The sequence below is a fragment of the Merops nubicus genome, unplaced genomic scaffold, assembly GCF_000691845.1.
Source record: "Merops nubicus isolate BGI_N331 unplaced genomic scaffold, ASM69184v1 scaffold8226, whole genome shotgun sequence".
Lineage (NCBI taxonomy): Eukaryota > Metazoa > Chordata > Aves > Coraciiformes > Meropidae > Merops > Merops nubicus.
Window position 1 is genome coordinate 60,499 of NW_008614270.1, and position 13,836 is coordinate 74,334.

Genomic DNA, 13,836 nt, shown 5'->3' on the forward strand with positions numbered 1-13,836 from the left:
TGCTCCTCCACAGGACTTTTATTTCTGCACTTGTCTTTCAGGCTGATGAAGCCTTCAGTATCGTTGAGTCATCTTTGGGAATGGTGGCAATCCAAAATAAAAACAATTTAGCCAATGAACGGCTTAATTTCTAGGCTGAATCCAGCAGAACAAGTTTCCTTTCTGCAGCCTCTCAGTTACAAAGACAACAGATTATACCTTGCCCCCAGTATTTAACAAAAAGTCTCTGTTGATTTGAATAAGGAAATTAATTGATTTTAATAGGGAAATCTACATAAAAATCAATGACATAAAGGCCTAGAGTGTGGAAGAGGAGAGTGTTTAATTTTCCATCCTATCACTGCTATAGTTTTCCCTCTCATCCTGCACAATCTTCCCAGCCTTCTCCCTCAGGCTCCATTTTTCCTTTCTGTGATTAAACGTGGAGGGACCTTTGTACTTAGAGGGATACTGCTGTGTCTTCAGCACAGTTCCCTCTGCTCTTCTCAGGCACACACAGCTGTCCGCAGCTTGGTGCTAAGCACTCTGTTTCTTAGGGGACTCTAATTTAGGGAGCGTGTGCTGAGAACCATGGGTTAACATTGAAACTACCTCGACTACAACCACGTGAAGCTTCTGATGAGGCAGAACATATCTGAAGCACCGGGAACATAAACATTTTAAAATACCTTTCTGCTGGAAGGTTATCTTGCAAATGCAAAATTCAAAATCCTCCCCAATTTGTAAAGACATGAAGATAATGAGACTTAACCTTCCTGACTCAAAAGATGTACAAAATTATATAAGATGTAAATGCTACTAATAAATACTATTTGCAAACACATTGTTTTGATAATTATTTGAAGTAAATATATCAAAATTTTTATTTAAAGAAATAATAAAAGGTAAATATATTTTTAAGGGATCAATCAGCAGAGAGAGGGTTGTTTTTACTTTCTAGTAAATTATTAATATATTTCTCAAAATTAGTGTTTCTTTTTGTAAATATTCATTAATGGCATCACTTAAAATATCAATTTAATTATTCATTTGAGAACAGCAATGCAGTTTGCATTCATATATTGTCAGATTTAATTAATAAAGTATATTTTGATAATTAAGCAGTCAACATTTTTAATGCATCCCAGAAATACACATAAAATAGAATTTAATTCTCTCTATATATACACATATATGTATATTTATACATATATGTATGTGTCATAAAATGTTATGAATATATCTTTGCCAAGTACTCCTCTTCTACAGTGCTGATTTAAGAGAGCTTTTTATTCTGTGGGAAATCTCTTACTATAATTCAAGTTTTACAATCAATATTGTAATGCAAATTAAGACTAGAATAACACTTTTACAGTAGAGATGACCATTGAAACTGTAATTAGCAACATGGTGAAGGACAGGAGACTTTATAGAGCTTTCCTTCTGAAGAGGCTGAGAAAGCAGGGTGTGCTTGCTCTGAGTTTGTTGCCTGTGAGCTACTTTGCTTGTCAGGCAATTTAGAGGACATGACACCATTCTTGCAGAAGACTTAATTCTGTTTTTTAATTTACAAGCAGAGTTCAATAATGGGAGATCTTTGCTAGAGGAAGACTTTCCAGAGGCATACAGGGGAGGTGGTGAAAGCTCTGGTCTCAGTCCGGCAGCATCCTTTGGGTGCAGACACATGCAGTGTCCTGCAGGACAGAGACCTCTGGTGAAGAGGCAAGGGAAAGTCTGGAAGATCAGTTCTCAGGATTGTGGTTAATACCCAGTGTAGCTCCGTTCACAACTATGGAGTTACTCATCAGCATCACCAAGGAAAATAAAATACGATTTGTTGATCTAGGACATAATCATGCCTCAACTTTTTCATTTTTCTGTTTAGCAACACATTCAATTCACTCTAACTATTGCTGATAGTGTTTGAGATGCACTTTTCAACTAACCTCCCTGTGATACATTAAACATTTATGTAGTAAATATATAAAGACATATTAAAGATGTTTCAGAACAAAGCTAAAAAAAGATTTTTAGAAGTTTTGTCAAAAAATGGAGCCAGACTTATGCAGTGCTCTCATATTCATATTCAGCTGAAGTATTTAACCAAATGCCGCATGAGAACAAAAGTGGTAACAGGAAATGCAGTGTACTGTCACGAGTGGGGACTTTAAGGCTTCATTAAAATTCAGGCCTCATAAGAAAAGAAAAATAAGGGTCAAGTACATTTTCATAATGGGATCAGAAGTGTCCAGTTTCTGCATAAAAGTACAAACAGTGCTCTCAAAATTCTTCAATCTAAGGAGCTCAACAGTAATGCATTTTTATGAAGCATTTTATAATAAAATATCTTACTTAAGTGATTGCTATAGTTTACAATAAATACAAAACAGAATAAAACTTTTCTCCATTTTCAGATGCTAGCTAAATAATGAATGTCGAAGATGAACCAGTTATGCATTTGTTTCCCCTCAATACTTCACAGAACAGAAGTATTTAAATGCTTTCTGGGCTGGGAAAGCATTTTAACCCAAGTCAGTCTAAAGTATGACTAAATGGCACAGTAGATTCAAGGAGCTGTTTGTGCAGGAAAGATGATAGGAACCTTCTTACCCTAGACAGTATCTGGCATAGAGGTGTACAGTAAGGTGAAATCAGCATGATTCAAGACTTGTTGTCTGGGATATAATATTGGATGTTTGAAGTGAGACTCTGAGTAAAGAAATTTTTCTCATTCTTCTTACCTAGCTCTTGCTGCTAAAAATTAGTTTTCCAACCCAGAAGAAGGTATTTTTGCATACATCTGTTTCTGAATAGAATTTTTTGGTGATGCCTTTCCTAATTTTCCCTTGTGTGAGACAGGGTGGTCCTCTGCTTTTACCTCAAGCATTGATTTTAAACAGATTGCTTCATTAAATAATGAGGGACAATTAATCTTTTTAGCAGCAGACAGGTAGTGGCCTGATCCAGAAATCAGTGTGCCCCTAAATTAGACCTGGACATATGGAAGGATCATAATGATTTTTATTATGTTGTTAATGCTATAACCTACCTGTATGAGAATGTAACTCACAAAGAAATACCTCAAAATGTAAATAACAAATAATTTAGGGAAACCTTGAACAGATAATTTTAACCAGATCATGACATATAACAAATCATAGCATAATCCAACCATTTCTGGTAGAAAATCTGAGGTTTAGTTATCTTATAAAAGAATTTATCCTGCTGTCATTGGTCCTTTGGTGGCTATGGGAGTACAACAGTTTCCTCCAATAGGATGCATACTCTTTCTCTCCTCAACTGTATACAATGGATCCATACTTGAAAGTATTTTAGCGATGCATATATCTTAATATGGATGTGATTTATAATTTCATTTCACATATAACTCTGAAACATGTAATATAGTTCCATGCCTTCTAGGAGTGAAAAAAACCTCAACAATCATTTCTAAAATTTCAAAGTTTACAACTGAGTATTATTTTCACCAGTTCTTATCTGTAGTCCCATTGTCTGTACCTTTAGATTTATATTATGTTATGGGAATTTTTATTCCTATTGAGCAACCTTTTTAGTTTTTAAATGAGAAGCTAAAATCTTACGGCCAATGTAGGTGTACGTTTTTAGGAGAGAAGAGAGGTGCCATGTGCTCTCTGTAGGAACAAAGAAGAAAAAACATCTGTTAACAGTATAAAAATGCAAACTGGGAAGACTGAGCAATACAAAAGAAAAATACGCCCTTTTGCAATGTTCTACTCATGAATGGCTAGTCTTTTGACAACTGGATAATCATTAAAGTGTATGTCAAACAGATTTTATGCCTAGACTGTTTAGTAATATTTGTAAGCCTGCATATATATCCTAGTCAACAGGTGTCATTATAAACCATTTTGATTTGTCTCTTATAGATACTTTTATGTCACATTTCATGTGAACTTCACAGTGTAAATGTATTGATCTGATATAAGCTGTTACAGGCATAGAACATATTGGCGTCAAATAAAAAACGCTTTTTCAGTATAGTAGTTGGTGACAGCAGCATGAATGAACTGTTGTACTAAACAGAACAAAAAGGGTGATTCTGAGACCTTTAGGGTTACCCCCTCAGGCCATTTAAAATGTCACACAACCTTAGAGAGCTGGTGAGCATCCTCAGCTTGTACTGACCACCCACCTGGAAGGTAATACGGTGAGCAGCTTGCTGAAGGCTGATCAGAACCTTAGAAGCAAGAAGAGGCATTTGATTCCCCAAAGTGACTGCAATTTCCTTTCTCACCCACAGCCCTCTAGCAGTGTACTTAGTACTCTCCTACCCACTCCTGAACTGTAAATGAGTGTTTCCAATTACTCTTGACTATGGAATGAATATTAAAGGCCCTGCAGCCAGAATGTGTATTAATGTAAACTGTCTCATGTGCAGTAGCATAGCATCTTCTCTGTTCCAACACACAAACGTTTTCCCCAGAAATTATGAAAAATGCTGACATAAGTCCCAGGTTAAGGGAAAGGAGGGGGTGCAGAAGAGGAAAGGAAGAAGAGATCTACAGAAATATGTAAAGAACCAGTTCATTAAATTAATTTTTTGGAGGGAGCTATTAATTGATTTCAATAGATCTGACTAATTGCAGACTTCCAGGAGCTTGAAAAAAATTTCCTGCACATTTGATTTCTTTGCATCCAATTCTCCAGTTCCTTCCACAAAGATAGCAGCACAACACACAGCAGTAGCAGCACTTGGGGTTTCTTATCACAGTTGTAGCTGGTCAGTACAATTTCTTCTGGTCACTAGATGGCAGAATGTGTGTTGACTTAGAAGCACTACTTTGCATTGAATTGAGAAGCTGGGACTTTCTCTTTTTTTCACTATAAAATTATCTCTCATATATAAAAATAAAAAAAAATACATTCAAGGAACAGAGGGGGTTTTCTTTGGTTTTATTTTAGTTTTTCTTTAGTTTTGCTGGAGATAAAACAAAACAGAAGTCAAGCCAAACAAAACATGATCTGCAGTTGTTTCTCCCTTACAGTACACTCTGTGGCAAATGAGGAGAAAATCCCAGAAGCACTCCCTTCCCTGTGCCCAGCCTTGCTTCACTGCAGCCCGCACCCAGGCCCCACAAGGAAGCACTTGTTCTCAAATGCTGTATTGGCAGAACACAGAGCTTCAGGGCATCAGTGTATATCATCACTCTGCAGCACAGATTTAAGCTCTGGCTTTCTACTGGAACCCCCTAAAATGATATTTCCTCACCAGGCAGGCAAGTTGCCAAAATGGTAACATAGCTATTAGCTGAATTAGATTACCATGGGAACCTCTTCTTAGCAAACGTGGAAAATGTTCTTCAAACAGTCTTTGCCTACTTCCTACGTAAATCCTAGTCCCATACAAATTCCTCTTCTTTCAGCACTCCAGAACAGCATAGAAATGAGCTTTGACCAGTATCAAATTGAATGGAATAATTTCTTGCATTAGAGTGAACTAAGATCTGAACTGAGCTGTATTCATGAACACAGTAAGAAAGATCATAGAATCATAGAATCATAGAATCATAGAGGTTGGAAGGGACCTCGAAAGATCATCCAGTCCAACCCCCCTGCCAGAGCAGGATCACCTAGAATACATCACACAGGAAGGCATCCAGGCGGGTTTTGAATGTCTCCAGTGAAGGAGACTCCACAACCTCTCTGGGCACCTTGTTCCAGTACTTTGTCACCCTCACAGTAAAAAAATTTTTCCTAATATTCACCTTGAACCTCCAATGCTCCAATTTGCACCCGTTACCCCTTGTCCTATCACAGATCATCACTGAAAATAGCTTAATTCCATCTTCCTGACACTCACCCCTTACATATTTGTAAACATTGATGAGGTCACACCTCAGTCTCCTCTTCTCCAGGCTAAAGAGACCCAGCTCCCTCAGCCTTTCCTCATAAGGGAGATGCTCCACTCCCTTAATCATCTTTGTAGCCCTATGCTGGACTCTCTCCAGCAGGTCCCTGTCCTTCTTGAACTGAGGGGCCCAGAACTGGACGCAATATTCCAGATGCGGCCTCACCAAGATAGCCTATAACTCATGAAAACACAGAAAGGGTTTTAATAGCAGTTGAAATATGAAAGACAATATTATTTGTACTAACAAAGTAATCTTTTTTTTATTGCAATACACTCCTGCATTTATCAAGTAATGGAAAAAGACAGTTGACATTTGTAGGAAATTAAGATACCAGATTTCCTTTTATCCACAGAGATATACTAATACGTGTAAGTATGCACTCTTTTATTTCATAAAAAAAAAATTGGAAAAATAATTATATATGCTGAAGACCTGTTGTACATAGGTAATTAGTTTGTCTACAGGGATAATCATTTGCTCTGAGGAAATACTGTTGGATTAACAGTCCAGTGCTGCTTACCATCATCTTTGTCAGCAACATGGACAGTGGGATTGAGAGCACTCTCAGCATGTTTGATGACAACACCAAGCTGTGTGGTGCAGTCAACACACTGGAGGGGTGGGATACTATCCAGAGGGACCTTGACAGGCTTGAAGGGTAGGCCCACGTGAACTTCATGAAGTTCAACAGGGCCAAGTGCAAGAACCTGCACATGGGTCAGGGCAATTCCAAGCACAAATATAGGCTGGGTGGAGAACGGATTAAGAGCATCCCTGAGCAGAAGGATTTGGGGGTAATGATGGATGAAAAAATGACTATCAACCAGCAATGTGTGTTTGCAGCCCAGAAAGCCAATAGCACCCTGGGCTGCATCAAGGCAAGCGTGGCCAGCACGTTGAGGGAGGTGATTCTCCCATTCTACTCCACTCTTATAAGACCCCACCTGGAGTACTGCATTGAGCTGTGGGGCACCCAGCATAAGAAAGACATAGAGCTGCTCAAGTGGGTCCAGAGGAGGGCCATGAAGATGATCAGGGGTCTGAAGCACCTGCCCTGTGAGGACAGGGCAAGATATTTGGGGTTGTTTAGCCTTGAGAAGAGAAGGCTCCAGCAAGACGTTATAGCAGCCTTCCAGTACTTAAAAAGGACCTACACAAAAGATGGGGTGGCACTATTTATCAAGGAGTACAGCGAGAGGAAAAGGTGCAATGGTTTTAAACTGAAAGAGGGTAGATTTAGATAAGAAATCAGGAAGAAATTCTTTACTGTGAGGATAGTGAGGAACTGGCACAGGTTACCCAGAGAAATTGTGGATGCCTCATGCCCAGAAGTGTTCAAGGCCATGTTCGATGGGGCTGTGATCACCTTGATCTGCCCACAGCACAGGAGTTGGAATTAGGTATATTTAAGGTCCCTTCCAACTCAAACCATTCTATGATTCTATAATACTACTGCTGCTTTTTTTAATGACACAAGAAATGAAACATTACTGAATTAAAATATAAATTATAGCACAAATCGTGATGAGCTAGACTTTCCCAGACAATGCAATCTGCTGTCTCTCTGTGCATTTCTGCATTGACTACCTTGGCCAGTCATTATCTTCAGTGGGATATAAACCTGTTTATTCACGGTTACAGATTTGGTCAGTGAAGAATATCATAAAGAGGCAAGATTTATTCACTTTGCATGTGCACAGAATTTTGACATTGTGCAAACTCTATTACTTGATTCCTGGGATCAATTCCTCATTGTCTTACACCTAGGCAGGAGAAACTGAGCATGTGAATCTAGTGAAGTGACTCATACCTGTTCAAAATTAATGTAAAATGTCACCACAGCAGGTAGTTTGTTTTCATATGTGCTTTGCAGAATTATAACTAGGCAAAGAAGAAAAGGTGGGGAGAATGAAAGCCCAAACTACAGCTATACTCATTTATATATCTATTAAATCTGACATATTCTCTAATTATCATGGCCAGTATGCAGAAGATGCTCTATAGTTCACACTTTTACCATTCAAATTTTTACATAGCAATCCATCCCAAAATGTTTGTATTCAAATAAAAATGAAACTGATAAAAGAAATTTACATTATCGAGTTTAACATTAAAATCTAAATTCAGCAGTATATTATTCTCTCATATTTGCTATTGTTCTCTCAGGAGATTCATGGATGTAATAGCACATTAAAGAATAAAAACACAGGGGATTACCTTTATTTATTTTTGCTTTTATAAATGAAAGTCCTTTAATACATTCTCCGGTAGTATTCTCATCATTTTAATGTTTCTACTATAATGACTTATTCATTTGTAGCCTTTAAAAATTTAAATCGCAGTATCATAATAATAATTTGATATCTTCATTGCTTTTTTACATTTCTTACTATTTTACATCTGGATTAAGGATTTTGTTTTTGTCATGTATTTAATGAATTGAATTATTGATACAGCTATCCAGTGCCATAGTTATTTCCGAGTAGTACCATTTTTATATAAACCATCTCTTTCCACTGAACACTGCAGCAAGCTACCTATATATTACACATGAGCTAGTATGTGCATCTTTATTGCTCTATATATTTACAACTCAAGAGAAAATGACTAAGGATAAACTGTAATTTTCTGAGCTATTCTTGATTCAATAAGTTCATTCTCTTTCTTTTTTGTTCTAGAAACACTGAAAAGTAAGTCAAGGTAACTGTGGAAAGCAGGATTCACAAGGACATCTAGACTATTTCCTTGCCATGCAACTATTTACCACAGATATTCCTGCAGATGGTCGTCTAATCTTTTCTAAATGACAGCAGCATTCATTAAAATTTGAGATGAATTATCTGTGAACTTATGACAGGGAAGTTTACAGTCTGTGAAAGATTCTGAAGCTGTATGAAGAGAAGGAACAAGAATCAGTGTTTTAAATAATAGGCACGGCAAACTCTACTCACTAAAAACAGTTAAACGGAGTGTAGGGTGGTTTTTTTTTAGAATGATAAAGCTTCTAGGTGAAGCTAAATAATATTGCATGCCTCTTGAAGAGAATTTTTTTGTCCGTGTTTAAGTCTCCTGAATTGTTTTTACAAATGAATAATAAAGACTAGAGGAACTGTCACTAGATGTGAATTTTGCACACTACATTTTTATCATATATAGTACTGCAAAGCTAGCTGTTTGTATAAACGCATGAAGGGCAGCTGCTGTATTTTATATACATAAGAGAGAAAAGAAAAAGAGAAGAGGACAAGAGCCTTGGCTGCTCTAAGCTGGTCTGGTTCCACCCAGCCAGGCTGAATTTTGTCAGCTCAGGAAGTGATCTAGAAGGTCATTTCCAAAACCATAGATCTACTCTGATCTAATAGGCTTATACATGTTCACAAGGATATGTAACCCTTGATAACCATCCCTGCAGGTTAATGATTACACGCATGCAATTTCAAATGGAATTCCACTCAGTTAAGCCTGGGACGTGTGTATGGCACAGCCCCATGACAGGTAGAGTGTTGCAATGATTTCCAGAATGGACCTGAAACCTCTTAAAAGGTCATTTATAGTGACATAAGGTCTCTCTGAACTCTTATGGTGACACCTGTGCCCTTAACAACTGTGACTTACAAGTAACTCTTCCCTAATCAACAGAATTACCTTAAGAGAAAACATGACATAAATGAATGGAAAATCAGTCATTCAAAATTTAAACCTCAGACCAAATTTTCACAATAACTAAGTATTTCCTTTAGAAATACCTGCATGGGATTTTATGTAGGAAAGGACATAAGAGAATCATCTGAAAACTATCAATGAAAGTCACTTGAACCTAGATCTTTCAGGATTTTTTGAAAATCCATGAGATGTTTTCCTTAGATTTAGCAAAACCACACTTTCAAGGTCTCTAAGGTTCTTACTGCAGTGTCAGACTCAGCAATTCATCTAATGGTTTTACAGACCCAGATATCACACTGAAGCTAAGAAACTGTTCTCTGTCTGCTAACACATCCTTCCTACCTCTATGACCCCTAGTGTCAGAGGATCACGTAGGCTTATTTGACAAGTGTTGCCTATGCAATACTTCTAAAAGCAAGTGAATAGTTCAAATGAACTAAGTAATGCATAGTCTGTCAACCACCCCTTAGGGAAGTTCACCCTGAAGCCTTCATTAAAGAACAGCAAGGTGCAAAATTTCTCTCTTACTTAACACCAGATCAAATACCTAATTCCAATATACAAAAAATTATAGCAAAAAAATTGGCCTAAAAGCAGACATATTCAATACCATTAGAATTAGTGAGACTATGATAATGATGCTCTACAAGCCTACAAAATAAATGGACCCGAGGCTCTGAGAGAGGTTTTTGCAATATACTTGTTTTTAAAAACTTTTAAAAATGCTGTTTTATAGTTGTGACAGAGACTTCTACTCAATCATGGCAAAGTGCGTCCTGGTCCAGTTCTCTGATCAAATTAGAAAGCAATATAAAGCACAAGCTAGTCAACATTGCATTGATATTCATATTAGGGAGAACTATGGGGAAGGCGATGCTGAAGTGGCACCATGCTCCAAGGTGGAAGGGCATGCCTGTCTTTCATCAATAAGGATCAAAGTAACTGATTTTAGTATCCTCATTGTTTCTACATTCATACATAATGCCAGACACTTGAATCACTCCTTTTAAAATTCTCATGCATCTCCTGCAAATATTGCTGCAACAATCTATACCTTTTGACCTCCAGAATGATTAATGGAAGTGTACTCCATGGAGAATTGTGGCTGCTTCCCCTACAGATGTCAATAATAAGGATCATTAAAAAACATCTATTCCCTGATGGCTGCACAAGATACAGCTCATGTAACTCATTTCAGCTTGTCAGCATAATATGCGATGTGGTTACCTAAAAACCTGTCTTAGCTCATCATGGTCCATCATTTGAAGAAATGGTGCCAACAGTCAACATATATGAATGCTTGGAGATAGCCAGCAGGAAAAGATGTTTAGCTCTGGACTTAGAACTACAGGATTTGCAATACTCATTAAGTGCATAAGGCCTCTACTTTGCTGTCCAGAAAGGACTGGAAAGGAATAAGTTTTCTAGGGAGCCCAGTAAAATAGCTATAAAAATATCTTTTTATATAAACATTTTTAAACAAAAACCTGAATTTGCTTCATATTATGATTTTGCCTCTTGTGTGTTGGCTCTCTGAAAATATCCTAATGATTTTGTTACCTGAAAGAAGTATTCTCAAATACAGTCTACTGTTAGCATTTATAATAGAATATTTATAGTAAGCAAATTCTGAATCAATGAAACTATGCTCATTAGAGAATTAATAGCATACATTCTGGTTGACAATCAGAAATCAGAACCATAAAAGCAGTATGCCTACTCATATCTAGCTAACATGCATTGTAAGCTGAAAATAAAAAAACTGTGAGTATTAAGGAATAGAGGAATTGTTTATGGGTTGAATTAATGTTGCTCTTTTCTTTTTTTTTTTTTTTCAGAACAGCTAAAGTACTGAAGGAAAATAGGAACTTTCTGAGCGTACCCTCACCAAGCTCGCTGATGATACAAATTTGGAGTTCTGGCTGATATACCAGGAAGCTGTGCTGCCATTTGGTGAGACTTAGGGGGAAGAGCTGGGCAGAGGGGAACCTAATGAAATTCAAGGACAAGTGTCATGTTCTGCACATGGGGAGGAATAACCCCATGTGCCAGTACAGGCTACAGGCTGACCTATTGGAAAGCAGCTCCATGGTGAAGGACCTGGGAGTCCTCATGGACAGTAAGTTAACCATGAGCCAGCAGTGTGCCCTCATGACCAAGAAGGCAAATGGTATCCTGGTGTGTATTAACAAGAGTGACCAGCAGGTCGAGGGAGGTTCTCCTCCTTCTCTACTCTGTCCTGGTAAGGCCACATCTGGAGTATGGAGTTATGTAGCCTGAAGTGCTAGTGTTGAAGCTCACAGAGTACCAGTTCTCAGAAGAAGACCACAGAAAAAGAATCTTGGCTTTAGAAAAAGAATCTTAGCTTCAGAAATAATATAGAGTGTACATATTCTATAGTGATCCTATGGAATAGCTTTTCTTTATTCCAGGATATATTTATTTGACCTTTCTCTTAAAAAAAAAAAAAACAAAAAAAAAAAACAACCCTTCAATTTGGTATTCATTCATATCTCAGAGTAAATAAAGTACTTTTAAAAGCTAAAATCTTATGATTTTAGAAACTATTTTAGGCAAATGAGAATATGGTTCTATTTTTTTTAATATTATTTGCTTGATATAAGTAGCAAGCTCCACTAAATCTATTGAAGAAATTCTAGGTTTCAAAAGTAACGTTCCATTAGTTTTAATGAAGAGTTTGAAAGTGCTGCAGCAATGGGTCTGCAAAGCCTGACTGAACAGGAGTGCTCTGTGCCAGAACTGTCTCTGGAGCCCTGAGGTAGTTATATCTACAGTCAGAGCAGTTTATTTCCCTGGGTAACTGCAGAAACCATTGATGCAAGACATGGTTATATAAATGCCCACATGCTAACATATGTAAAACATCTCAAAAGGATAGTCTGGGTGCACAAGATCTATCTCTGGGAAAAGGGCTTGGTGCCACATGACAGCACATGTATAGAGTTTAGGCCATAGAACAGATGTTCCCATTTCTTACTTCCATGTAGTTTGTATTTTTCAAAAATCATTACAGGCTCCCAAAAGTCATGAAGAAGCAATTTTTAATGGAACAGATTCTGTCCAAAAATAAGTCATTAATGCTAATATACAACCCCCTCTATTGCTAATCGCAGTTAGCATTTATCTATAATTTTGATCACTTTACGTAGTGCATTTCACTTATTCTTTTGCACTACAAAAGAATAGACGAGTGTCAGTCTGCTGCATGGTGTGGTTTTAATACTGAACAGCACAGCAATATCATCTACGAATGACAATACTTTCAACTCCACCAGTGTAAATCAAAAGTCATGAAATAATGGAATTAAATGTGTGCGTAACTGCTGTGTGAGCAGAACTGGCTCCAGACGGATTAATTCCTGTGGTTGTGAGCTGCACACAGGACTGACAGACCTAGAATAATAAGTTATGATTTTCTAGCTCCTTTCTCTGTGTTCTGTTAGACCGTGTGGATTCTTATGCATATCCATACAATTTCATCCTTTAGATTATAGGAACAATTACAGCTAGCTAAAGTGTAATTTCGCTAAATCCTTTTTCATGATAAGGTCAACTTGGATTTGCCTCTGAGTGGCAGTCTTTCAAAAGGTAATGACAATAAATTATTCCAAGTATTAAAAATGGGACAGTACAATAATCCAGGACAACAGTGCCAGCTGGAAGGATGTCTTTTGCTGTAGTTGCCCTTTGCTGTTCTCTCATTACTCCAAGGCCCATCATTATTATTGATGTGAAATGTTATAGTTGTATGCATTCGGTGTGTACTAAACTGAAATTAGGAATGCCAGCCACCTTAACTTTGTCATGTTTCTGTGGCAGGATCTGGGCTGTTTGCTAAAAGCAAAAATCGATGAAAAATTGTAAAACACCTGTGGAGAGAAAAATTGTTATATACGATCACTGAACAACTGGTGCTTTTCTGGACAAATGCTATAGCAATTAAGAGGTACACAAATATTAGTCTGAAAAGAAGGTGCTATCCAAAGTATACGAACAAAATTTAAATTGTTAAATAAGATAATTCTTGCTAGCCCTAGAAATAACTTTTCCTTTGTGTGAGGGAAGGCAAATCTCTTAGCTTGTATTTACAGTTGAAGGAAATTTTGGGTCACACATCAGTTCCACAAACTAGCTGTAGATCCAGAACTGGAACTAATAGTTGGAGAGGTGCAGTACTTTTCTGTCCATTTAGCTCCCTGATGCTGGTAGTCAGAACCGAGCTCAGGGATTGTAAATAAAAAGACTTATGAATTGAGGATCTGTGGAGAGATTCTGGCCA

The 13,836-nt window shown here is 37.4% G+C and overlaps 1 protein-coding gene across 1 annotated transcript in view; it reads right to left on the reverse strand.

Annotated features, from left to right (window-relative positions):
* The window catches only part of LOC103774743 (brain-specific angiogenesis inhibitor 3-like), a gene marked incomplete at its 3' end in the record, with an annotated part of 59,745 nt that extends 52,527 nt beyond the window's left edge, over nucleotides 1-7,218 (reverse strand). Inside the window, exons 1-3 of the mRNA XM_008942167.1 lie at nucleotides 7,173-7,218; nucleotides 6,394-6,927; nucleotides 3,582-3,632 (exon numbers count right to left, since the gene is read on the reverse strand). Of these exons, the coding sequence (XP_008940415.1) occupies nucleotides 3,582-3,632; nucleotides 6,394-6,927; nucleotides 7,173-7,218 (631 nt within the window). The remainder of the gene's footprint in view (nucleotides 1-3,581; nucleotides 3,633-6,393; nucleotides 6,928-7,172) is intronic.
* Nucleotides 7,219-13,836: the final 6,618 nt, after the last annotated feature.